At 42.6% G+C, this 26,035-nt stretch overlaps 1 protein-coding gene across 4 annotated transcripts in view; it reads right to left on the bottom strand.

Moving 5' to 3' along the window:
• Window positions 1-26,035, bottom strand: part of LOC108936951 (sterile alpha motif domain-containing protein 10-like) — a 43,957-nt gene that overhangs the window by 860 nt on the left and 17,062 nt on the right. The window contains exons 2-5 of one of the 4 annotated variants that reach the window (XM_018756612.1): window positions 25,088-25,269; window positions 12,681-12,849; window positions 7,898-8,038; window positions 1,031-1,338 (exon numbers count right to left, since the gene is read on the bottom strand). In XM_018756612.1, the coding sequence (XP_018612128.1) occupies window positions 1,304-1,338; window positions 7,898-8,038; window positions 12,681-12,849; window positions 25,088-25,269 (527 nt within the window). In that variant the 3' untranslated portion in view covers window positions 1,031-1,303. Of the gene's footprint in view, window positions 1-1,030; window positions 1,339-7,365; window positions 7,441-7,809; window positions 8,039-12,680; window positions 12,850-25,087; window positions 25,270-26,035 lie in introns of those variants that run through there. The other 3 variants (XM_018756611.1, XM_018756613.2, XM_029249821.1) reach the window with 3 other exon arrangements.

The following is a 26,035-nucleotide window of genomic DNA, read 5'->3' as shown; positions in this document are numbered from 1 at the left end:
CATCCATCCATCCATCCATCCATCCACCCGTCCACCCACCCACAGTCACACTCACCCCTCTTGCCCGCCGGGAAGCCAGAGGCTCTTCCTGCACAAACCTTCTTTGCTATATCACTGTTGTCTTAGAAAAATTACAAAACATTTATATGTGTATTTAAAAAGTAAAAACACGTTACTGCTGATGTTTCTTAGACTGAGTTCCAAATTAAGCCTTTAGAGCACTCTCAGCGATTCTACTTACTCGGCAATGTTATGCTCCAGCAAACCAACAGAGTCGTTTTTCTGGACATGTCTCTCCAATTTATGCATCAGCGTGAATCAGTTTATATCCACTGCCTACCCAGACCCACGTACTGTTCGGTTTTACTTTTTCCACACTAAAGAGTGTTTATAGTAAAAGCGAAAAAATCTTTCTCTCGCTTTTTTATTTATATATAATATATATTGTATAGCAAATATTTTTTCCAGTTTATTTTTATTTTTTAGTTCTTTTTATTTTTATTTTTAATTTTTTTATTTATTTATACATATACATATATATGCTTCATCTCTTTTCACAAGTAACAGGAGTGTTTGATAAAAGACATTTTCTCTCCAGCTTTATTAAAGAACTTTTTAAAAGCAGAAAGCAACACTTTAGCAGAATTAACAATATAAATGCACACAATCTACGCACTTAAGATAGTCATGTCACCTTGACATCATTTCTTCATTTATCTAAAACCATGTCCTCAGTCACATAATTGGATGCAAGTCTAATGGGCAATATGCCCAATAACAGCTTCATAAAGGCTTTTCATTTCTGGTAATCAACTTAAATAAACTTTTTGATTATGCTGTAACACTTGTTTGGAGAGTTCTTTGATTCCTTTAAAATGTCTTCAGCAATGTCACATTTCAAAGTTTTAAGCACCATTAATTATTCTCAATTAATAATGTCAGAAAGAATCTACTGCTGCTTCATGAATAATACTCTAAATGCTTAAAGCAAAGTAGCTTCTTCACAAAAAATAAATGACATGCACCTGTTTGTAGCTTAATAGGTGAAAGGTTTGGGATGGTAAAACAAACAGCTGGCTGCTAAAGGTAGACTAAATCGGGTTTCTTTCTACAGATGGCAGGTGTGACTATGGTTTCCATGACAACTGGCCTCTCTGTTGACTTCATCATAATCAAATGACAAGGGGTCGTTTGCCAGGATTTTCTTAGCAGGGTAAAGACAGGTGGCATTTGAGTTGAGAAATTTCTGTTGCTGGAAGAGCTGGTCTCTGTGACAGTTACAATCCACATGCAGAGTTGGTGGTCATTGGTTTAACTTGGCAATCTTGTGATGTGGACCTTGAAAGCAAGAGAAGGTGGGGTTGTAGGAAGGGCAGATGCTTGGTCAAGGCAACTGCTTCTCCTTGGAAGAGACATTTTAAACAAGCAAGGGGGATTCTGGATTTCTTGCAAATTTTGTCTGACATGTCATCTTTCCAGTTACTGTATGTTCCATGCTCCAGTAGGTTTACATTTACTGCAGCTCAGCAGTTGTTGAACTGGAATGTAAAGGAATTGAAATACTGGGGGAGAATCAGATTTGGCAAGGTTAAACCAGTCTTCAATGGCAAGTGAGATGTTGCTGAGAGTTGTTGAGGGGTTATTTAAGTCATTGTGTTCTCTGCTAAGAATCACTGAGACAAAACTACACAAGGTAGGAGCAGATGGTGCACCCAGCCATTTGAAGGAAGAGGGGCCTTTTTTCCTGATGTAAGATCTTACAGTTAACAGCATAAAGAAAACAAATATAACAAACAACTTACACACAGAGTAACATTCATATGATTTTCATAAAGGGCTCATGGCTATATTTTATTACTAGCAGACATATGAAAATGAACATTGATTAAACTGTGAAAATCCCAAGTCCCACTGTGATACTGAGTTCTTTACAACCCCTCCCACCCAATGAGACTCAAGGCAATGTAGAGGATTTAAGTGCAATTTTCTGTCATCTGAAACAAGGAACAAAAATTCTAAACCATTATAAATTAATGAGGATGTTCTATCATTTAGGCACACTGTAGTTTATTAATCTTTCAGGAAAGGATTACACCATGTGCAAAAGGCTCAGAAAAGCATCTGATTTGATGCTAAAATAGGAGCAAAGAGATAACTGTCTCTATAAGAGATACTGTCTCTTTGTGTATCTTAATAAAAAAATCGTTGGAAGATGATCAGGAATCGTCTATTCTGAGTTTCTGAGCTACTCGTGTGATGAACATTGGTGCATATAATGGAAAGAAACAAACTTTATTTAAGAATCACACATCTGCAACTATGTCTCTTTCTCCTAACGTAATGCACAAATTGTATTTCACTGAGATGTGCGTCGCTTTGGAGAAAAGCGTCTGCTAGATGTATAAAGAAATGTGTCTGTAAAGAAAACTCACCGAACACTGAGTATGAATGTTTTCTAGGGCAGCTTATGTAGATCATAATTTCAAACTTAAGCCATTTTATATGGTCAGACGTCCTGTCCTGGGTGTGTCCCCACCCCCTCCAGCCTTGCGCATTGTGTTGCTGGGTTAGGCTCCGGGACAAGCGGTTTCAGTCAATGGTGGGGTGGTGGGTGGGTGTGTGTGTGTGTGTGTGTGTGTGTGTGTGTGTGTGTGTGTGTGTGTGTGTGTGTGTGTGTGTGTGTGTGTGTGTGTGTGGCCAGATGTTATTATTGCAGGAAGTCCAGCACTTTACTCAGTAGGTCTGGGGGTGGGAGGGCAGCCACTCGTTCTTGAACCCCCTTTGGTTTTCCCAGTTCTTTGTCCTTGGTTTTCTGTTTTCTTTTCTTCAGCTGCCAGATGAGTTTCTTTCACACATTACGAAATTACATTCTGTGTATATTGTCCCTTTACGTTCTTTTCATTGTCACTTGCATTAGCTGTACATGCGCTATTCTTAAGTACTCACTTTGTTGAGGAGAACACTATATAAAAATAAATTGAACAGAGCAAAAGAGTAACTACAGCATCACCCCTGGGACTTGAACCTGTAATCTTTTTACCAATTATTCTGTTGAGATCCACACACACACACACACTTGCTGAACCGCTTGTCCCATATGGGGTTGCGGGGAGCCAGAGCCTAACCCGGCAACTCAGGGCATAAAGCTGGAGGGGGAGGGGACACACCCAGGATGGGACACCAGTCCATCACAAGACACCCCAAGCAGGACTCGAACCCCAGACCCACCGGAGAGCAGGACCCGGTCCAACCCACTGCACCACCGCACCCCTAGTTGTTGAGATCCTCTTTATTTTTATTTGCCTGATATTTCAAAAGGAAACATGAGGTACACAATCTTACTTATCATTATGTTTCTTTTATAAGCATGTCGTTTTATACGTAAACTTAAAAACCTAGTTTATCATTTTAGTAAACTTGAACCTAGCCTGACTTCAGATTTTCTTCACCTCTTTTAAGACAGGAGCAAGTGCATGCTGTCGAAAGGTCTTTTCTAGCACTTGTCCTATTTACTATATGTCCTGTTCAGTGTTTGGACACTGTACCACATTGTTGGTACAAAGCAGATGTTTAGCAGACTGTTGGTACATAAACATGTAACTTACTCCTCTGTCTCTTAGTTGTCCTCATATATATTATTGTCGGATTATCTGGTGTACACTCAGAGGAGTGGACTGGGTTACAGTTCCCAGAAGCTTGCAGTGGCTGCACTGAGATATCTGCCAAGATGATCACAAAACAGTCTGCAGGTTATGATGAGCTTTTTTTTTCGGCCCATCAGGAACTTTGTGGCACATCAGCCTCCTTCTTTAGCAGTCTGGTCCCTGAATAAGAACAGTGGTACTGAGCAGAGCTTTTCTGATGGTCTTTAAGACCATTCTGTCTGCTGGGGTCCTGTCCAAAAGCAAACTCCATAAGGGTTAGAGGGGAATATTTGAGTGGCACAATTTTCATCCTGGGAACTGAAAGATCATAAAATGCCACCAAAGGTCATGTTAAAGTATCTGACAGTCCATTCCTGAAATATCAGGGAATGTCATGGACCATGCTGTGGTTCCCTGAAGAGGGGAATGTACCACCTGGATGTCCTGTCCCTACCATAGCAAAAAGTGAAATTTGTTTTTTTTTAAAAAAAAAAAAAACTCACCAGCTATGGTATGATCTGTGATGCAGACATCTAGGAGGCTTTCAACTCTTGGCCAGCCTCGTACTTGCTTTGGGAGGCAAACCTCAGCGAATCATGAACAGATGGGCGGGATATCCCACATATATGCCAGCCCATTCCCTCTACAGGGAAGCAGGGTTACACTTTGTCATTGGCAGAGCAGTGCAACAGCTATGGCGATGCCAACTTCTGCTGTGACCATGCTCACAGTGGTTGGCAGCCTGAGGATGACATGAGAGCTCATATGCAGGATGACTGCAATGAAAGACAGGGTGGCACAACACAGAGATGACGTATTTGTAAATGAATCATCTTTCATCACAAGAACTGTAGCATTGTCCTAACAACCATGTCTCTGTAGAAACAAATTAAAAAGCAAACTAAAAGCATAAAGTCAATAAGCCTTGAAGAAGCCATTACATTGTCTGCCCATATCCCAAACAAATCCATTTCTTTGTTCCTAAACCAGTTTAGTCCAGTTCCAAAGGGAACGTCTGGGGTAAACACCATGGGCACAACTGCTCGTCTCAGAAGCATCCCCTTGGTCACTTTATTTGCCCACTGTCGGCACAAATTACATTTCACATGATTCTCTGCAATGACATTAAAGTTCTTTGTATAGTCTAAAAACAGACCATGGGCAGGTAGGACAATAGGTGACATTGGTTGCTAAGGACACAGACTTGTAACCTGGAGGCCACCGTTTCTCAGGTGAAGCCCTGCTGTAGCGCACTTGCACAAGGTGCTTAAACAGAGTAAAATACACATCTGTGTAATTGGATGACAGCTACAAGTCATTCTGGATTAAAGTGTCAGCTAAGCAGTGGTATAAAAATAGCAATGCATCCCACACAATATTTATAACGGTATCCATCGAGCGAGACAGCATATGCTATAGAGATGCTGTAGAGACGAGCAATTTTACAAAAATATCAGGGTCATTGCTGATTTGTTTCTTTGTTTTGTGGAAAGTCAGATGCTTGATAGTTAAAACTATGCTAGTTAGTGTTATGTAAACCTGCTCTGTCAGTTAACTGAAAATATACAGCAAGTCAGGTTGTGTTCAGGATTTCTTATGTGGAAGCTCATAGGAAATGGGTACCTTTGAGTCTAGAAAATTGCACCTTCAAATATTGGCCATAAAATGACTAATGCTTATCTCCAGCTGTGTTTTCTTAAAAATAAACATTCTACAGCTTCTATTGTATTTTATTTGTTATTTCATGTAGGTACATCATGACACCTTTATAACGGAAAAAACAAGAAATGATACTCTTCATTTATAAATGTAAAATGGAATGTATCCATCATGCACAATATGTGACATTCTACAATCATGGTAATACCGTACAGTTCTATTGTATGTAGTTTCTAAGGATTACATTCACTTTCCGTGTCTATCAAAGTTTCTGCATCGTTGCCAAGAGTGTATTTGCGCACTACCTGTATTGAGGACTTCACCACTAATATTTCAGGGCGAAATTGAAAATGAGCATATTCTTAAAGGGAGCGCATGGAGGTTCCATATTGACTGAGCCAGGTTCGTACCCCGATTTGAAACCACAGCCCAGGAGCTGTGAGGCACTACCTGAACCACCATGCTACTAACCTATTCTACCTATTAACCTCTTGTAGGTGTGGGGTATCTACGTGAACAGAACCCTTATGTGAGCACAAGGTCATAATGTGTCATTGTTCATGTTCAGGATTTCTGTACATTTCTAAAAGCCTAAGAATGCTTGAAAATGGACTGAGAAACGTCTGTTGCCCGCTGAGCCTTGGTTCTGTCTGGGAGGCACGCTCTACCTTGCCTGGGCCTGATGTCAGCACCATCTGTCTCCAGTTCCACACTCACAAGCCCTTCCAGGAACATTAATTATACTTCAGTCAATCTCAACCGCTGTCTCCGTGCCACATGCTTATTATATGAGAAGCGAGAGATGGAGACAGCGGAAAGCCAGGAAGACGATTCCTCATGCCTATGCCGTACACCAAAACCTTCTGTGTTGTAAATAACGCCTTCAACACTGCTGCAATGTTCCCGGTACATCGATGAAATCCAGGCCAAGGTATTTTGCTCTATGGTGCTGTTTATTTGTTTTTTCAGCTAAAGTGAAATTCATATAATTTAGTTTGATTTATAACATACGACATATATAGTCCCGTCTCTTTTTATACAGACTTGGTGCCTATGAATTTAAAAGAATTATGAACACTTGAGTGGAAATATTCCAGGAACGGATGAACAAGATGTGCAGCAATATGAACACAACTAGCCGAAAAACGCAAGCTGACAGACGACGGCGACTATCAGAGACAATTTTATCTGCACTCGGACAGCTCTAATTTCTCCCAAATCTCAGGTGTTTCACCAGGCTACTCAATTAGCTAAATCTACCCCAGAGTCAGGGCCTGTTGAACTGTTAAATTAAATCTGCCCCACACTATTAATAGGCATCTCTGACAGCGTTTAAATGCCCCTTGCGCTCCCCCGTAATGTGTGCACACGCTGTCCCGACACATGCTTGACGTGTTCACTGGGCCGGGAATCATGCATGCTTGGAGGTGAGAGGCAGTTTCAAAAATCTGGAAATACAGAGGAAGAATACATCCTTGTACGAAAACCTGAAAGAGAACCTTATGACCCTCTGTGCTCCTGCCCAGTCCTTGCACTGCTGACTCCCTGACTGTAGGTGTTTCCTTCCCCACAGTGCTCAAAGGCTGACGAATTAAGCAACATTAGATAAAATATTAGAGACTTTTCTCAGCGGCGGAAAACGTTATCCCTTTGTGTATTACATAACATTACAGGACATAAAAGCTCACTTCTGGCACCTCAGGGCTGCTGGAAAAATGCACATTTTAAGAGTAAAATATTTTATTGAGGGGGTGCGGTGGCGCAGTGGGTTGGACCGCAGTCCTGCTGTCCGGTGGGTCTGGGGTTCGAGTCCCACTTGGGGTGCCTTGCGACGGACTGGCGTCCCGTCCTGGGTGTGTCCCCTCCCCCTCCGGCCTTACGCCCTGTGTTGCCGGGTAGGCTCCGGTTCCCCGTGACCCCGTAAGGGACAAGCGGTTCTGGAAATGTGTGTGTGTGTGTATTTTTATTGATTCAATTTGCGGTGAAACAGGGCTTCAGCAGATTAAATGATAATGACTACAGCAAAGATCAATGGTACTACAAAAAATAATCTTAAATTGCAGGAAAATTCAATACAAGTATATTTAACGGAGATGAAAATCTCTTCTATCCATGGAAAAAAGAATTTTGAGGAAACCTGTGACGAAAAAAATTGTGTTCTAATTTAGTCTGATGTCATGGGGACCAATTAGGAACAAGATAAGTAACCTTTTAGTTTATTAATATAAAGCTGTCACTCACACACACACACACACACACATTTTCTGAACTGCTTGTCCCATACGGGGTCGCGGGGAACCGGAGCCTACCCGGTAACACAGGGCGTAAGGCTGGAGGGGGAAGGAACACACCCAGGACAGGACGCCAGTCCGTCGCAAGGCATCCCAAGCGGGACTCGAACCCCAGACCCACCGGAGAGGAGGACCCGGTCCAACCCACTGCGCCACCGCACCCCCCAGTGAAAAATAAAGGTCTCCAAATGTGGAGCGTGCTGGTAAATCAGTAATCGGAATGTAAACGGTATACTTGTGGCAGTCATCACTGAGTCCCGGAGCCCTGATCCCCTGCAGCACCTTCAAAAGCTCTAGTCTCACCTCGGCTGAGCAACTGCAGGTTGCGCACCTCCTCTCGAACCTGCAGCTGCAGCACTTGCTGAAGCACCTCCTGCCGCAAAGTCTCTTGGACGATACCCATGCGCTCCAGCTTCTCCCCATTTAGCCGCAGCAATGCCCGTCCTTGGGTAGAGGGGTGCGAGGCAATGGGGTACAGAAGGGAAGGGGTGGAACAGACAGGAATATTACTTAGAAAAGTCGAGCAATGTGGCACACGAGACATTTATTAGCATTTCACTGCTTACGTGATGGTTTATCCTTACAGTTTTACCAATTAATTTTTTTTTCTGTGTATCGCTGTTGTTATTAATGTTTGATAATTAATTTCACTGTCTTTTTTTCTTAACTCAGATTAAGCACTCTGAGGTATCCTGCGGGCAAAACCGCTGTAATAAAATACGTCGAATAAAATTTATACAGGTGGATATTTTTACTATAACTGTCTTGGTTAAGTCATTTGGGAACTAAAGAAGGGTCCCCCTCTGGGACTGGAACCAGTAACTGTTAGGCCAGAAAAACCTATTCCCCTGGCCATCCAGCTATAACACACGATCTCACAAAGCTTCAGTTCGCTATTTTCCCATTGTCCCTTCCCAGAATCATGGTCACGGTTAATGATGAACTGCTGAAAATATCAGTGACCAGTCCACCAGGCAACAGTGTCCATTATCATGTCCGGCTACATGCATATATTCAACAGTGTATTGGATCTAAAGCTTCAGAAATATTATTACAATAGCTACCAAAAGAAGAGGCCTTACATTTACATTTATCCGTTTATCCACAACACAGAACTCATAGTAAATTTTAAAAAAAAAAAAAAATTATGGACACTGTGGGCATTTCAGGATTTACCACAAGTGTTTTCACAGTTGTGCATCATATTCTTTTGAAGTTTCCGCAAATGTAACATGTCTTTACCCCAATAAGCACCCAATAAGAATAAAATGAAGAATGTCTCTGCTCTGTATTTTTTGTCAGATTAACTGTTACTCATACAATGTCCTTCAAGCACAGGAAGAAGGGAAAGAATTTATGAAGGCCACACCCGGCTGATCTGAGGTCCATGTCATAATTATAGAGATAAATCATTCTGTTCTCTTTTCCGATAACCATCCCACATCCCTCTTAATCATTTGGAATATACACTGGGACAAAGGATGTTGCTACATGATAACAGCAGCCACGTATAACTTATGCAGGTTCTAAATGACAAATCATACGGCACCATTTAAAAAAGGTTAACTAAACCATTTTACATTATAAATATTTTCTGACTGCAGTTGCGCTGCTGTGGGGAGACTGAGCAAAAAGCCAGACTCGCAACAGCTATTTAACCATTTAGCTCTGTTCATAAATAACCTTAATAAACTACCACTCATGATTTTTATCTCCCGCAGTGTCCGCAGGTCAGGCCATTTAAACTTCACAGGTTCAACTGCACAGTGAAACATAGTTGGAACCTAACATGACTTTAACCAGGAATGACCCCTTTCAGAAGCCAATGCAAAACAGCCCGAGGCCGGGAGCAGGGGCATTTTGCATGGGAATTTTTATTGCATGGCACTGGTGGCGGCGCCGGCTCTGCGCGAGGGTGATAGAGACGTTGGAAAAGCGGGCTGGCAAAGAAGGTGGGAGAGGCTGGCAGCTGCCAGCTACACGAAGCCCGAAACAAAGACGAGGACAGAAACAGAAAGAAGTCCTCAGATCTCTAAGCTGTCAGACAAGTCTGACTGGACCCGTGCGATGCGAGACGACACCTTTTGTGTTGCTGACAGGGCTGGCACGATGTACCCTAACGAAGGCATATTAAACGCTCTGTCTCTCCACCGTGAGATGCTCAGACATGCGGGGGGGTAAACGGCATCAAGGTGGGAAGAAGAGCAGGAGGAGATGTTCCTTCAGGAAAACCAGGATTCTCCTCTGCTCTGTGTGTGCGTGTGTGTTCCTCTCTGCGCTTGTTGCAAATGTGATTTCAGACCAGGGGTGCAGTTCAGTTACTGGCTCCGTTCACAGCTCATAGGCCTCAGTCTTGGAACAGTGCCGGGGCTCACCAGCCATTGGCTAACATTATGAGAAATGATCTAAGAGATCCTTGATAGATTTATATGCATTAGTTTTAAAATACAAATATATTTCACAAAGACAGCAGGCAGAGTAGTGGTTAAGGAAACGGGTTGTAACCTAAGGTTTGCTGGTTCTCATCTTAGGTAGAACCCTTATGGTACTTAACCTGATTGCTGAGTAAAATGACTAGCTGTACAGGTGGTCAATTTTGTAAGTGGCTCTGGACTCAAGTATAAAAAAGGATGATAATAACAGCAGAAGCAAAACCTTCCATTGGTATAATAATAATAATAATAATAATAATGTCGTCATCATCATCAAAATACGTCAGCTACAGCAGGTAACGGTGCAGCTTGGAGGTTCAGTAGAACAACATCATAACTGGCTAGTGGAACCCATAAAGAGCTACTCTGTAGCATCAGATCGCTGCTCATTCAGTGTGTCAGCTTTAAGCCCCCAGAAACACTTTGTCCTAGAATGCCTTTGCCCTTGATCCTTTGTGTACAATTAGATGGAGGAGATGAATAGGGCTCAAATCAATTCCCTTCAGAGGAGGCTTAATATGCTTGCTAATAATTGCCTGCAGATAATATGGGGCCTCTATAAAAAAAATCCCTGCTGTGGTCTCCAAAAATCTTTCAGCTCCCCTGCAAAACTAACGCTCTAAACAAAGTACACGAGACGTTTTGAGGCAAAGAGAGGCGGTCATTGTCCTTGTGCCGCTATGGTGACACACTATGTAACATCTAGTTCGGAAAGCCAAAAAAAAAAAATCAAATAATCGAAATATGATTTTCATCAAAGCATTATTACTTCTGTTTAGAGTTTATTTTACAGCTGTGGTGTCACCTGCCAGGCTTCCTACCCTTCATTCTGAAAGAGCCACAAGTAGCTCAGGAAGAGTTACACATTTTTGGCAATAAAATCAAGCAGTCATTAAAACACAAACAGCGAAAGAGCAACACTACAGAGACCTGTGTTATCGCTGCAGTGTCGGCACATAAAAAGAGGGGTTTTGTGCTGGGTAAATGAAGAGTCTGAGAGCAGAAATAAAACCAGAGTAATCCTATGGAGAGGGGAAGCGACCCTGCCATTCCGAAAAGCAATCTGTTCCCTATCAGTGCACTTGAAAGGAATCCGTCTCTTCCTCCAGCCAAAAACAGACCTGTCTTGAGCCATTGCACCTCTGCAGCTATTACACTGTGCTCGCGCAATGAGTCCATCTTTGGGGGAGAGGGCTCGAACGAAGGGCTGAGCCTGGGGCCGGAGGCAAGAGGGGGAGGGTGCAACTCATTTGTATGTGGGGATGGAGACGGATGGACTCAGGGTACGAGTCAGGGTCAATGCATTTTTGTGGAAACAAAAGCACATTCACTGCAGCACGAATTAAAAATGCTTTAAGGCCCCCGTACAGAAACGTCAAACCGGCAGCCTACATCACATTACGTTGCGACTGAGCGTTCAAATGACAGACAAATCTATTTAAATGCAGAGAAGCTGACAGAGGATGTGGACACTACAGAGGATAGTGAGGAGGCCAGAGAAAGCCTGGCACACTGTGGACAGGCTGGAACACAGATGCAGTTGGTGGCCATGGACAAAATCCAACATTTATTGGGCACAGTACTAATCCCAGCAGCAGAAAAATATTCAGAGAATCCAGAAGCCCAGTTTGTTCACTGCTTTATGGACAAAGACTACATATTATTATTAATTCGATGATAAGCTTCGTTTTTTCCAGTGCAATTATTTAACCCATTTTTTATACATGTTTTTACAGGAGCAACTCAGGGTAAGTACCTCTTACAGGTACTACAGCAGTAGGAGAAAGTATAATGATAATAATAATATTATAAGTATTATTATTCAACTTGAGCCATCAATCCTCAGTTTAAATGTCCACATCATATAATCTGTTATCCAAGAAAACCTGTGCCAGTCACTGCGAAATGCACTCAGTAGATTTCTACAGTTCTGTACATTTCACAGCGCACAGTATTGCTCAAGCATCATGATTTAACTCGTCAAAAGTACTTACCACCCTCAGCTCTTATACTCACACATTTATGTCAGTGGCAGAGAAAAAATGAATGCAACACATTAAAAAAGAAAACAAGCAGAATGAAAATATAACTAAACATCGTGTTGTTTCTATATCCTAGAACTCATTATCATTCAGGATCCACAGAATTTTATTTTGGGGCCAACAGTTCCTAAGTCTATTGTATAAGATGTAGTTGTAAGCAGTTCCTCAGATCCTTCAATTCACACACTAGGCTTTGGCAGAACTTAAAAATGTTTGCCCCAATTTTTTTCTGTAAATCTTTTTAAAGCTTTGTCTGCGCAGCTTGTCTCTCAGAGAAAACTCCCTGTCGCTGTGGGCTGCACTATGTTGGGATCTACGAAAGACTGCGCTCCTATGTTTTGTTCCCTTGGGAGTCGCTCTGATGGTGTGACTAAGGGAGCAAGTTGTTGCAGTGCTGCTGTCTTACTAGTCAAAGATGGACTGAGGACAGAATCTTTGGTATGATGAATAATATCACGAGATTAGCCATGGTTTCTGTAAAGGGTCAGAGGCCTGATGGATCCTCACTTTTGCCAGAACAGCGGTTTACAGCTGGATCCAGAACACACAAACTCTCCATCACCCTGGCAACCAGCGGAAAGCAGAACGTTGCCAAGAGAAGGGATCCTGTACCTGTGATGGCGTGGTGCGAGAAGGCCTCCACATAGGTCAGGTAGTTGTGTGGACAGTGCTTCTTCAGCCATCTACAGACATCTTGCTGCGTCCACAGGACCACGGGCTTGGATAGGCAAGAGAGCGTTGGACTTGTATGGTACACGGTGAAGGCCTCACCTGGTCGTATCTTAAAGACATGAAAAACACAGAAATAAACACATACACCATCAAACCTATGCGTACAGATTCAACCAATGAGCTGCCCAAGAGAAATGATGGCTCTAAATTACCCTTTGGGTGTCTCTGTTATCTATGTACTTTCCCAGCCAAACTGAGTACATGTGAGCAATCTGGGCAACACATCTATGGGACAATCTGGACAGAAGAATGAAAGCAGCACAACGCATAGGTGTCCTACATCTCTGGGGACTACTGCAGAAGAGCTGGGAAGACATGTCAGCTAATTTCCTACTCAAACTTGTTAACTGAACTTGTTAACTTTGATTAATGAACAAAAACTTGTTTTCAGCAAGTGTAAACACACTTTGGACAGGTCCTCTATCTATCCATCCATACACCCATCCTTCGTCAACAACCGCGTGCCCCAAGCAGGGTCGCAGCGAGCCGGAGCCTAACCCGGTAACACAAGGTGCAAGGCCAAAGCAGGAACGGACACACCCAGGACGGGACCCACCACACAGCAGGTACCGGCTAAACCCGCCACACCACCATGCCCCTGTCCTGTATCTATTCATTATATACTATCAATCACATTGTGTACACTGCACACACACACACACATATATATATATACACACACACATACATGTGTATATTAAAAAAGATAAACTCATTAAGTTATAATTATGCAAGCAGTGCACAAAAAATCACACACGTTGTCTGAAACCGCTTGTCCCAAGCGGGGTCACGGCAAACCAGAGCCTAACCTGGCAACACAGGGCATAAGGCCAGAGGGGGAGGGGACACACCCAGGACAGGACGCCAGTGTGTTGCAAGGCACCCCAGGTGGGACTCGAACCCCAGACCCACTGGAGAGCAAGACCCAGTCAAACCCACCGCACCCCCCCCTCACGCAAACAAAAGGCTCAAAATGATTATGTCACAGCCAATGCAATCTCTCCCTTGAAATTTCCTTCTGGATACTCGGTACAGTCCAGGTGGTCAACTCGTTTCACATGTTTCGCATCTGCTCCCTGGTTCCGCTCTTCCCCCAAAGTAACAGGTAGATTATTTAAACTGCTGCATGACAGCCAAAGGCAGTGTCGGCATGGCCCAGCGGGCCAAACACATATCAGCGGGACTCTGTCTGCTGCTTCTCGGGGTGCGGAGCTCCAGCCCCCCCTTTGTTCTGGGGACACGGCTCACTTCATTCGTGGCCTCATTCATGGCCGGCCAAAAAACAAAGCTTGTCAGAGTACAGTCTGGTTCCCAGCACAAAGACTGCTTTATGGGCACAATCTGAAAATCTTCATATTATTTTTGTTGTTTATTGGGTATTACAATGATCCAAAGTGATTTAAGGCTGTAGCCTTTTTATGCAGTTGCATATTTCCACTAAAACTTGCAACCTCAACTAGCAACTATGTGTCCTCAAATAGCTACTATGCTATGTTCTGCCCCGAAGGCCTATACCGTTCTTAAGAATTACTGTTGGGTTTTTTAAAGATGTCTTTCTTTCCCAGAGTGACTCAGAGTTTCTAGCTTTGCAACACACCACACTTTTTGGATACATACAGAAGCTACTCAGGTTAAGCACCTTGCCTAAGTTTACAGCAGCAAGGCTCTTTGACCATTTTAATCCAGGACCTTCAGTTCACGTCCTTAACGACAGCATTACCTGATGCCCTTACGTTGGATCACACAGCTGTTCGCACTATCCAGATGCAAAATTTATCAGACTAAGACAAAGCACACAACCATGGCAATTCTATTAGAGCAATACAACCCCAGAGAAAAAGAAAGTGGTATATTAAGTCTAATATCAGATATGCTCCACTGACATGACCTCAAGTGACTCATTTTAAATTATGGATATGAATATGAATGAGACATGTGTACCATGCATGAAACGGCTCTTTGCTCTGACTTGCATTGGTAATGTTTCCTTACATCTGTCCTCGTTCCGACTGCTTCCCATTGGGGTTGCTTGACTGTACCATTATTGTCTCTGCACTGCCCCCACTGTGCAATCCCCCTTGACTCAGACTGTTACACCCCTCCCTCCAGTCCACCATACTACGTTTGTTCATGCACAGTCCGTCATGAGATGTCCAAAGAACTTCACACTAGCAGGTAAGTGGAGAGAGCTACTGTCGCAAAGAAAACACTCCGCACATGAAAAGACTTGATGACGTTGTGCGTACGTGTATGTGTGTTGTGTGCGTATACACAAGTGGATCAGTCTCAATCCTGAAGGCCTGGCTCATCCATACTTGGTAAAGTCATGGCTGCACGCTCATCCATATGAAAGACATAGTTGCTGAGATAAAAACAAGGCTGATTTTGGGGTGGTTAACAGGAAAAAGTGATGTGACAAAAAAGGGACAAAAAAAAAAATCCATTCAAGGTAGGCGAAGTGCTGGAAAACCTTTGGAAATACAAATCACATCAAGCCAACCAAGTCTGGCGTCACCCTGTCTGGGTTTCAACTGCAGGATTAAAGGAGAAACACTGGTTGGAGTATTTCTGCAATAAATGCCTGAGCAGTGCAACATCTGAATTATAAGATGCTGTAGAAAATTTTTTTGGTGCTAGTACAATGGACAGGCAGAGAATGGCACAAGTTTGATATATCTGATGTACATTTGGACAACTAACCAAGGCAATATGTTAGGGGTGGGTAGTCTGGCCTAACCCATTCCCCTGACCGCTGCTCCTGATGGCAGTCAATAAACCATTTAAGGACTCCCTGCAAAAGACTTGACCGTGGAAACTCTGCCAGAGTTACTTCAGAGAAGTTTACAGTGATAGAGTTTTATTTTTTTTTTTGAGAATTATGAGGTTTATGTTTGTAAGAAGGGGGCGCGGTGGGTTGGACCACCGTCCTGCTGTCCGGTGGGTCTGGGGTTCGAGTCCCGCTTGGGGTACCTTGCGACGGACTGGTGTCCCGTTCTGGGTGTGTCCCCTCCCCCTCTGGCCTTATGCCCTGTGTTGCCGGGTAGGCTGTGTGTGTGTGTGTGTGTGTGTGGTGGGTTGAACCGGGTCCTGCTCTCCGGTGGGTCTGGGGTTCGAGTCCTGCTTGGGGTACCTTGCGACGGACTGGTGTCCCGTTCTGGGTGTGTCCCCTCCCCCTCTGGCCTTATGCCCTGTGTTACCGGGTAGGCTCCGTGACCCCGTATGGGACGAGTGGTTCAGAGACTGTGTGTGTGTTTGTAAGAATTTAGTTTTTTTTTTGGAATGGAAAATCTATTTTCTTTTTGATTACTTTGAATACAGAGATTTGTGTTTCACTGATATGGATTTTGTGAGTAAAAGTAATTGGAAATTCAGCTGCTACCATCCAGCTTGTCACTTGATGGACACACCACATCATGTCACAGGGTGTCTCTGGGTTTGGGTCAAGGGACAGCTCCTACCTCTCTATAATTTGGAATGGGCTTCTATATTCCATTTTCATCAAAATTTGACCTTGCTGACTTCATGTCCCTATGCATTTCCTACCGTTGCCACAGTTTGACCCACAGTGCCTTAGATTAATGTAACCGTCAGGCATGCAAAATGTGCCCTAACAAGTGCAGAATTCGAATTTCACAAAGATCAACTCATCTGAGGCTGAAAACCAAACTAGGGCCGCTACTCAGAGTGAGAGCTGCTATGTAAACGATAATTGAAAACAACTTCATCTGCACGGTTCAGCGTGTATGCAATTTTCCTTAATTGCATAAACACTTTGACTCAGTCTCCATAATAAGCTGGAAAGCATTTAAATAATGAAATTTATCATGCTCTCTTCTCTAATTTATTGCCAAATCTAGGGATGGATCTATGGTGCATGTGAGACCGTGCTGTATGTTCTACAGTAGTAGGGCTCACCGTTTAATATCGAGGATGTCTGCTCCCTGAAAAAGCATCACCATCGTAAAATCACCATCCCATCACCAAAAGCACCATCCTTCCATCATCACGTTCACACTAAGACATGACTCAGAGCATCATAGAGGTTGCAGACTGCGAGGTGTCACAAAGGATAACAGTAAGAACTGTCATACTTTAAAAATGCAGTGGCCCAGACATATCACTTCTGCCTGTAATTCAGCCAATTCCCTGCTATTCGTACAAGTAATTTCATACTTCTTCGCAACCGTGAGGGTCTATTTTGTCAGTGTGAAAGCGTGTGGTAATGCATGAAAATAAGATTTCATAAAAGGGAGGTTTAATGATAGAATTCTGGCTGTGGAGTAGGGTTACCTGTCCACAGCATTGCGCTAATGGTGTATGGACTGCTAAAGTGTATGGTTTTGTGTCTGATGGTCATTAATAGTTCTGAACCCTACTGAAAACCCTTGAGCTTTTTGAAATAAGAGAGGATACAAACTAACCTTAAGTGCGAGACGCAGCAGGCTTGCAGCGCCAGGTAATTCTTTCAACACGCCATTGTCAAGTTATGCTGAAACATGAGTTTTACGGCCCTTTAGGAAAGATATAACTTGGATTTTCCTTAAGTGTAAAATATCATCTACATTTCAAAGATTAGAAAAAAGAGAAACTGAGCAGTATATCTTAACAACTCCTGAAACATATCTGAACCTTATTCCAAGAAGTCTTTCCGAGTTTGCCTGGCATCACTGTTCCAATGGCTTGCTTATGTTGAAAATTACGAAGAATATTATTGTGAAATGTAATACAGTAAAGGAGACAGACAATAATATTCTGATAAAGAGAGGAAAAATAAACAGAGGAAAAATGAAGGGGGAGAGGGACAAGGAAGAGCAGACAGAGAAGAGCCTAGGAGTGCATACAAACTGGAGGTGTGAGAAACATCAGTGTGTCCAAATTCCATGATGACTAATGGCTTTCATCACGAAGCCCAGATGAGAAGAAAATGAATGCAGGGGGGAGCGAGATATCTGTCCAGTCTTCACCCCGCTCCTCTGACCATCCATCAGACAGCACGGCATGACAGCTGGCTCCACACAATCAGCACTCACCCTTGAACCCTACAGCATCCTCTGTCCAGGCACGAATAGGGCTCCTTTATAATGTACTGCCACCATTCACTATGGAATACTGTTCCTGGCACAAGTCTGAATCACACCTTGGCCAAGCCAACATCATCTCCTACACCACATTACAGTACTGTTATATTCGTTATCACTACTGTTAGTAAATTAATAGACACTTTAGCATTATCATTATTATTATGGTGCTTCGTTAATGCTCTTATATAAAGCAGCTTACAGTTTTACCCATTGAAACAGCTTTAAATGGAACTTCAGCAATTGCTTCAGTATCTTGCTCATGGGTTCTACAGTATGGCCCATTCTGGGATTTTTCAACCAGCAGCTGTGAGGTCATACATTTGTGTCCTTAGTCAGTGTTTCTACTTCTGTTCAAAAACTTACACGATTTACACATTTAAAGCGAAATATTTTATTGAAGGAGGGGGTGCGGTGGTGCGGTGGCGCAGTGGGTTGGACCGCAGTCCTGCTGGTCTGGGGTTCGAGTCCTGCTTGGGGTGCCTTGCGACGGACTGGCGTCCCGTCCTGGGTGTGTCCCCTCCCCCTCTGGCCTTATGCCCTGTGTTGCCAGGTTAGGCTCCGGTTCCCCGTGACCCCATATGGGACAAGCGGTTCTGCAAATGTGTGTGTGTGTGTGTGTGTGTGTGTGTGTGTGTGTATTTTATTGGAGTAATTCAGGTTAAGTGCAGTATACACAAACTTGAACCAGCAACCATCAGATTTAAAATTGGTTTCCTTAAATGTTATATTAAGCATTATTCATAAGAGCTTAGCTTATGTTTTCAAAATTAACCCATATTTATAACTTTATATTTTACTGGGGGGGTGGGGTGGTATAGCAGGTTTGGCCAAGGCCTGCTCTGTGGTGGGTCTGAGGTTTGAATCCTGCTTGCGATGCCTTGCGGCAGACTGGTGTCTTGGCCAGGGTATGCCCCTTCACCCCTCGGCCTTGCACCCTGTGTTGCCGGGATAGGCTTCGGTTCACTGTGACCCTGCTCGAAAGAAGCACTTGTAGACATTTTTTGTGTGTGTGTGTGTGTGTGTGTGTGTGCGCTTTACCGGAGTATACAATGTTAACTTCATTAGGAGTGCATCAGCTGATTGCCTCCTGGGTTGGTTGCCAGTTACCTGCCCTTCTGGTACTATATGAGTAGTGAGGTGCTCAATCCAGCATCACCAGCTTTCATGTGTGTGAACACCTATTTATATGTGTGATTAAGAATTAATTTGATTTTGCTTTCATGGGAAATAAAACCGCCTTTCCGAAAGGCATAAGCAAAAACAAAAGAAAAATGCATTAATGCAAAGGTGCAACTATGGTTTAATAATTCATGGCAGGTTGTTTTTTGTAACCCGTCAGCATTCTGGCACTGTGAGCCACATGGGGTGGAGTCCCCGTCTCATGGCTCGTTGCTTCCAGACTCTGGCCTTAGGTGTTCACAGCATCTTGCTTGTCAGTGTTATTTAACACCACTTCTTCAGTGGGAGTGTTCTGTCCGATGTTACTTCCTAGAACGAGGATATAGGGTCTGTCAGTATGTTTCTTCCATCAGTTCTCTCCACTCTTCCTTCTTCGCTGTTGTCCCTTGTTTTCTTAAACTGTTTTTTCCTCCTTGCTTTCATGCAGCTGGTTTTCTTTTATCTAAATCTCACGTGAGGCTGAATTCATCACTTTTTCTTAATCCTCTCTCTCTGATTCTGTGAAGTTTAATATCCTAACTGGTCCATGAACTTTATTTCCAGTTAACGCCCTTCTCCTACTATTTGCACACGTGTTCTCTTTTCTGTATAGCCTGACCTCTCCTCCGTTCCTTTAATTTCCTCCTTCTTTTGTTTTCCCACTTTGCTACCCTCTTCCTCAGCCTCTTTGGTCCCTGCCTCATGCACCTGTCTCTCTGTTTCTGCGGAGGCCGACCTTGAGCAAACAGTCGTTCGTCTCTCCAGCTTCCCTGTCCCCGTAGGAGCTGAATCAGGATTAGTCTAGCTACTCAAGAGTGGAGAGACTCTTTAACATTCCGACCAGCCCCTCCGAAAGACGATACGCTCCAAGCACCTCGGAAGACATACTCACTCATTTCTGCTTGCCCCCCCAACCCGATTAACCTTCCCCCTACTATTGATCAAAGGCAATCAGCCAATTAGCTGAGGAGCCTGGAGCCAAATTACATGTCTGTCAGTTGGGTCAAGTAAGTGTCCCTGAGCTGGTTATCATTCAACTGTCCCTCCCATTTGTTTTCCTGACATTGTCACCATGCCAAAATGCTGAGCAAGTCAATCACACAACTATGTCCTTTGCACAATCCCTCACGTTTATCATCATTCCTTGCATACCCTTGAGAAACACCCAAAGTACATAGTTCTAGACAGTTAGTCTTTTTAGATGTTATCAACAAAACCCAATGCAGGTAGTATAGAGTAAAATAAAGTATATACAAAAAAAAAAAAGTAAAGTGAATACAAGCTGTTAGTAAGGTGGTTTAACATTTTTAACCTGGTGTTTACTGGGTGAAGTTCAATGAGGGGCACTGAGGTAGATTGGATTTTGGTCATTAATCAGGGTTGAATAAATTATGTATAAAAATTTGTAAAAGTAAAAATTTATACTTTTATATATATATATATATATATATATATATATATATATATTTTTTTTTTTTAAATGTATTGCACTTAAACAACCTAACCAAAGCATTAATCAACATAATAATAGAAATGCAAGCCATCAAATATCAACAGATTTTGGAATGTTATTATGAAGCATTAGGTAGGGGTCCAGATACATCCAATTTTATATTTTTTACATTTCGTACAAGTAAATTCAAGTGAATTCAAAGCCCAAAATGAGTAGTACTGGTTCAAAGTCTTATAAAATCAGGCAACATTGATAAATACGTACAAGACCTGCTTGCTGGTGGTGATAAGACCTTAGTGTCTTGCATCCTTGCATCGAGTTGCTTAACAAGACTGAAGCCTTAATTACAATGAGTTCGATGGGTCTCTGGTTCAGTAATCTCTCAGTTCTAAGATGGTGTTTCCCCTCACATGGGGTTGTTCACCTGCCGAGGTAATGAGGAAGCTAAGTAAACCCAAGGTCAGCTTCTCCATCCTGCTTGCTTTGCATTTCAAATCAGGGCTTGGCGATAATGAGCAGGGTCTGTAGAATGCGAAGCGCAGGCCCTTCCCAGAGCTGGGTGCATCTTCCTCTTTTTCTTTCATCATTACTACTGATCACTCTTTACTTGGGTGACTCCTGGTCATGGAAATCCACAAATGTGGGGTGTACAGAGCACATGCTCTGGTGGTTCTTCCCATTGGAATACAGTGCTTTGTAATGATGAAACTTAACCTTGGTTTTAAGAGGCACTCATTTTGATTAAACATTACTAAGCGATGTTCCTTAACTTCACCGAAACCACTCAGTATATAAAGCAGAACTATTTAATGGCCCTGGAAGGCACATTCAAGCAAGTCTTTGAGCTCTCTTTATGCTTGTAAAACCACAAAAAGGAATGGGTTCCATAATGACAGCAAGTTTGTCCAGTAAAAAATTGCCTTGCTGTATAAATGGGTCAGTCGTTGAAAGGTTCTCAGAATGCAAATGTGACATTGCAAGCTACTTCTGAGAAATGTGTCATCAAAATTAATAAATAGGCTGAATCCGGTGGTTCACTATCTGCTTGGAACAAAACCCTCCTGGACTCAACAAGAGCAGCAGGTCACCTCATGCTGTGTACTGAATGACATGTCTGGGCTACAACATGGTAAAAAGGCACCCACACACACTGTCTGAAACTGCTTGTCCTGAGCGAGGTTGCGGTGAACTGTAGCCTAACCTGGCAACACAGGGTGCAAGGCTGGAGGGGGAGGGGACACACCCAGGATGGGACACCAGTCCACCACAAGGCACCCCAACTAGGACTTGAACCCTGACCTACCAGAGAATAGGACCCAGCCAAACCTGCTGCACCACCACACCCCCTGCTAGAAAACCAAGTGTGAGCAATTCTACAAGGAAAAAAAATAACTGAAACATAAGAAAATTAACAATAAATGCTGTTAATTTTATTTTGTTATACTATACTTCCAGCCTTAGTGTTTTGGTCAGAAAAGTGTCTACCTACTACAAGCTGCACACCCAGGCTGTCTATGTCATAATAAAGGGGACAATTCCCAATGTACACAGAAAGAAAATTTCTATGCATTCAGGCAGCTCGCGCCACTTTCCTAAAATGAGCCACTTCCGTGAAAAGCAGCAGGACCTGGAGGGAAATGTAGCTCTCATCAGGCTGTTTATTGTGAGCTCTAGATTTCAGCAAACCTTGCTCCCAAGTGTGCTTTTGTGAAGAGTACTAGAGAGCTGCTTTCTAATGGCACAATTTATTCAACATCTTCTTGCAACAGTTGCAAAGGGGTTTGAAAAAAGTCCTTTTTGAGTTGCAAAGTACGTTTCAGATACACTGAATGCCTACTCAAGTCTGAATAAATTACTCTTTGAAATTTATAGGTAATTATGATAAGCAGTATGATATGAAGGACTATCTATTGTATTTATACTTGGTACTATAGAGGGATTTAAAGGGTAAAGTTAAAAAAGGTCTGCAAAGGATGTGATCGGGTATCATTAGCTCGATTAGTGTCATCACTGACCGTTCACAACTGATTGCTGCTTAGTTAATACGGATTCAGCCATAGTTTCATAATGCACGCTTTAGCAGACATTAATGGAGTCTCATTCAGAGTGACATAAAGCATTCCCCACTTCATGGGTATATCTACTAGTCTTAGTCTTCATAAACAGTCGAACCGACTAATCGTTCCAGTCTTAGTCTCAGGAACAGATCTCACAGTCCACATGATGACTCACTTTCTATGGTCTGAATCTTAAAAAAGCAAGCCCAGCCCTGGCGATAACTCCATTTACTAGAGCCTCAGTCTTACAGGCAGAAAGCACTTCCCAGGTTTCAACTCCATTAATTTCGTTCCTGGTCTCAGCAGTGAAAAGCACCCCACAGTTACAGTTTACTTCAGTTTTCCACTAGGAGTTTTATAAGGATACTTTTTCAGAAGCTATGTAAAAGAAAGCCATTTATGTCATATATTGGAATATTTCTTGTACTTTTTCTCTCTACATGGAGGCATTATTGCTTATTTCTTCCAGTTTGAGAAATAAACATTATTTTATCTCAACTACATTTTTTTTTTTTTTTACACTTTACAAATAAAAGAAAACACAATGCTGAATAAAATCATTTGTAATCAGCTCCATCAATGTGCAAATGTTGGTAAGCAGTCTTTTTTGTTGTAAGCAGAGTTAAGCAGATGTCACAAAAAGTGAATTCAATGTTATTTCTAACAATTAGATCCTGTGAGAAAAGTTGTACAAAAACACAAACCAAGAAAAAAAGTGAAAAGTTCCCATGGATTGTTTCCCTACATCATGCCACCCGTCCATTCAATTTCAAGCTGAGAATGTCAAATATAAGCCATTTAAGAACATCTTGCTGAGACTTTGCTCACAACTGGGGAGGCCTTTTATGGAGGATAGCTTGTCTCATGTCCCTTTCGGGAAACAAAGAGATCATTTAGAAGGAAGAACTGAGGCTAAATGGATGTCATTTTTCTCGTCCGAAAGCCTTTTAAAGGAATGTGTTCAAACAAAGTGGATGCGTCCAACAGAGTGTTTGAAACAATATAATTTTTAGATAAGAAATTACTCAATAAATAAATAAATAAATAAATAAATAAATAAATAAATAAAAGTTAAGGCCTTCCTGGTTCCTAAAATGAGAATACGTTGAGAACTCGTAATTGAATCCACGTTGCCCTGAGCAACAAGCGCTCCAATGCATTATTTACTGCAACAGAGCACCGACTTGGCTCTGCCATGCGCTCTGACTTTTGAGTTATTGTCTATGGATTTCAATTCATTAATTTCCTGTACTGCTATTTTTACACTTAAGCAGATCTTGATTATGTATTAATTATGCCATTGATACAGTCACTCTGAATATAAAATGTCCAGATCTCAGATACTTAAAGGGATAGATGTGAGGAAATTGCCAGCTTAGAAGATGCCAAATCTCCCAAAGGAAGAAAGCTGAACATCACAGCACCGTGTAAACAAAGGCATCAAAAACCCATGGAAAAATTAAATGAAATACTGAAACAGAAATGTCTTTGCTGGGATTGCCCATAATCATATGGTATGCTTTTCAGTGAGAATATTTAGCACCATGGTGCAAATACTGTATTTCATCTCACTTTACAGCAGCTTCTTCCCAGGACGTGTGCTGATATCATACATCCTTTAGTTTAAGAGCTGCATCTACTTTGAAGAGCAAAGCCCAACAATCCAGCAGCGGACACTGTACCAGCACGCACTGACACTACAGACCCTCACACATAGAGACAGGATGACAGAACAGTCTGGGCAGAAGAGCCAGAGAGGACAGTTGTCCAATGCCCAGAGTGCCAAGGTTTTCATTCGTTGAAATGGACTTAAAATAAATTCTAAATGTGTGACAGTGACGGCTTTGACTTTAGTTTGACAGCTATGATCAGCGTGAAGGCAGAGAAGAATAGCAATCACACAGCGACAGTACATCTTCCTGTTACCAGGCTAATCACACATCAGGGACATCCCAGGTATAAAGGAAGGAAAAAAGAAGCGAAAAATACGAAGCAGCAGAGAGGAAAATCAAGCACAGACACACTGGGTTTTGAGCCGTCACAGCTCTGGTACTGGCTGAATTGGTAAAATTTTGGGAAATTTTGCATTGCTCAAAAAAAATTAAATGTTCAAAATATATTTTTGTACATAAAGATCCTATCTGTGTGCAAAAATAATTTTGTTGAAATAAATAATCTGGATAGGTTTTATTATTACTACTACTACTCTTATTATTGTCGTCATTTTAATCTTCTATGTAATCTTTAATCTTCGTGTTATCGTCTTTATTTCACATTTGATTTGTTTTGGTGCTGCTTTCATAGTCGTGTAAATACTTCATGTCAATTGCTTCAGCAACTAAAAGCAACTTTTCCTGCAAATCCGAATTTGACAGAGAGAGACAAATGGAGAGATTGAGAGAGAGAGAGAGAGAGAGAGAGAGAGAGAGAGAGAGAGAGACAAAAACAGACAGAGAGCAGGGGGAGCAGACAAGGATAGAGAATGCCAGGGGTTTGCTTCGATTGGGCCCCCAGGGGTGTCACTGGGCAAGAACCCACCTGCAGCGGCTCTGTCCCTGGCTGCTGCAGCAGCTTCACTGTCCGGCCGCCAGCCGTCTTCTGACCGCGCCCGTCGTGCCAGGTCAGGCTACCACCTGCCTTGCGGGGCAGCTGGTAGTTGAGGTCTTCAGCTGACACGGTGTGCTCCAGTCCGCCACGACAGAAACTGAAGCTGGAGGCAGCTGAGCAAAGGATATCAGGGAGACTGTCAATCACTGAGCACCGACAGAAGCCAATGCATAAAAACCAGATCTATGGGCCAGATATCCCAGGACCATGCTGGGAGGTTCTCTTATAAATATTCAAATATTAAATCTGCATTGAGAACCCCATTTCGATTTGGTAACGATTATTATCAGTAATGATAATGCGTAGAATCACCACGGTGCCTAATCGTTCAGAATCAAATACATTTTGGGCTAATCTTCTCATGAATATTAATGGGAGAAGCAGCTTTTTCTGAAATTTTTTAGCAGAAAAGGAAACCCTTAAGGAGGAAGAGTAAGGGAAGGCAGACTTCTGAAAAGAGTGAACGGTCAGGAAAGAGCTGGGCCTGGATGCACATGGTGATGGCTCTGGCGCCCACAAACATGCGCACTACTGCTGGCAGAGTAAACGCGTGACAACACGGGAAATGAAACTGCTTAAAGTCTCTCTTGCAGCAGTACGTGCAACACCTGCCACCCAGACAATTTTAAACACGAGCTTGCTTTCAGATGTGTTCAGACAGAATACATTAGAGAGCCTGAGAAATACAGGTCACTGTGGACCAAACAAGAGTCAGTATCAATGGTGTTGAAAGCTAAAAGAGAAGGTCTTCGGAGGAAAATCACACGCACTGCACCATCACGCTTTCTTTCAGAAAATCAGCCTTCGGCATGCCCTTCGCTCAGTCCATGGTGACACAGAACATCAAGAGGGCAGAGATCCCTCATGGGGAGGGGAGCT

This window comes from Scleropages formosus, chromosome 2 (genome assembly GCF_900964775.1).
Source record: "Scleropages formosus chromosome 2, fSclFor1.1, whole genome shotgun sequence".
Lineage (NCBI taxonomy): Eukaryota > Metazoa > Chordata > Actinopteri > Osteoglossiformes > Osteoglossidae > Scleropages > Scleropages formosus.
The sequence above is the reverse complement of the archived record's forward strand: the minus strand, read 5'-3'. Positions and strand labels throughout refer to the sequence as shown.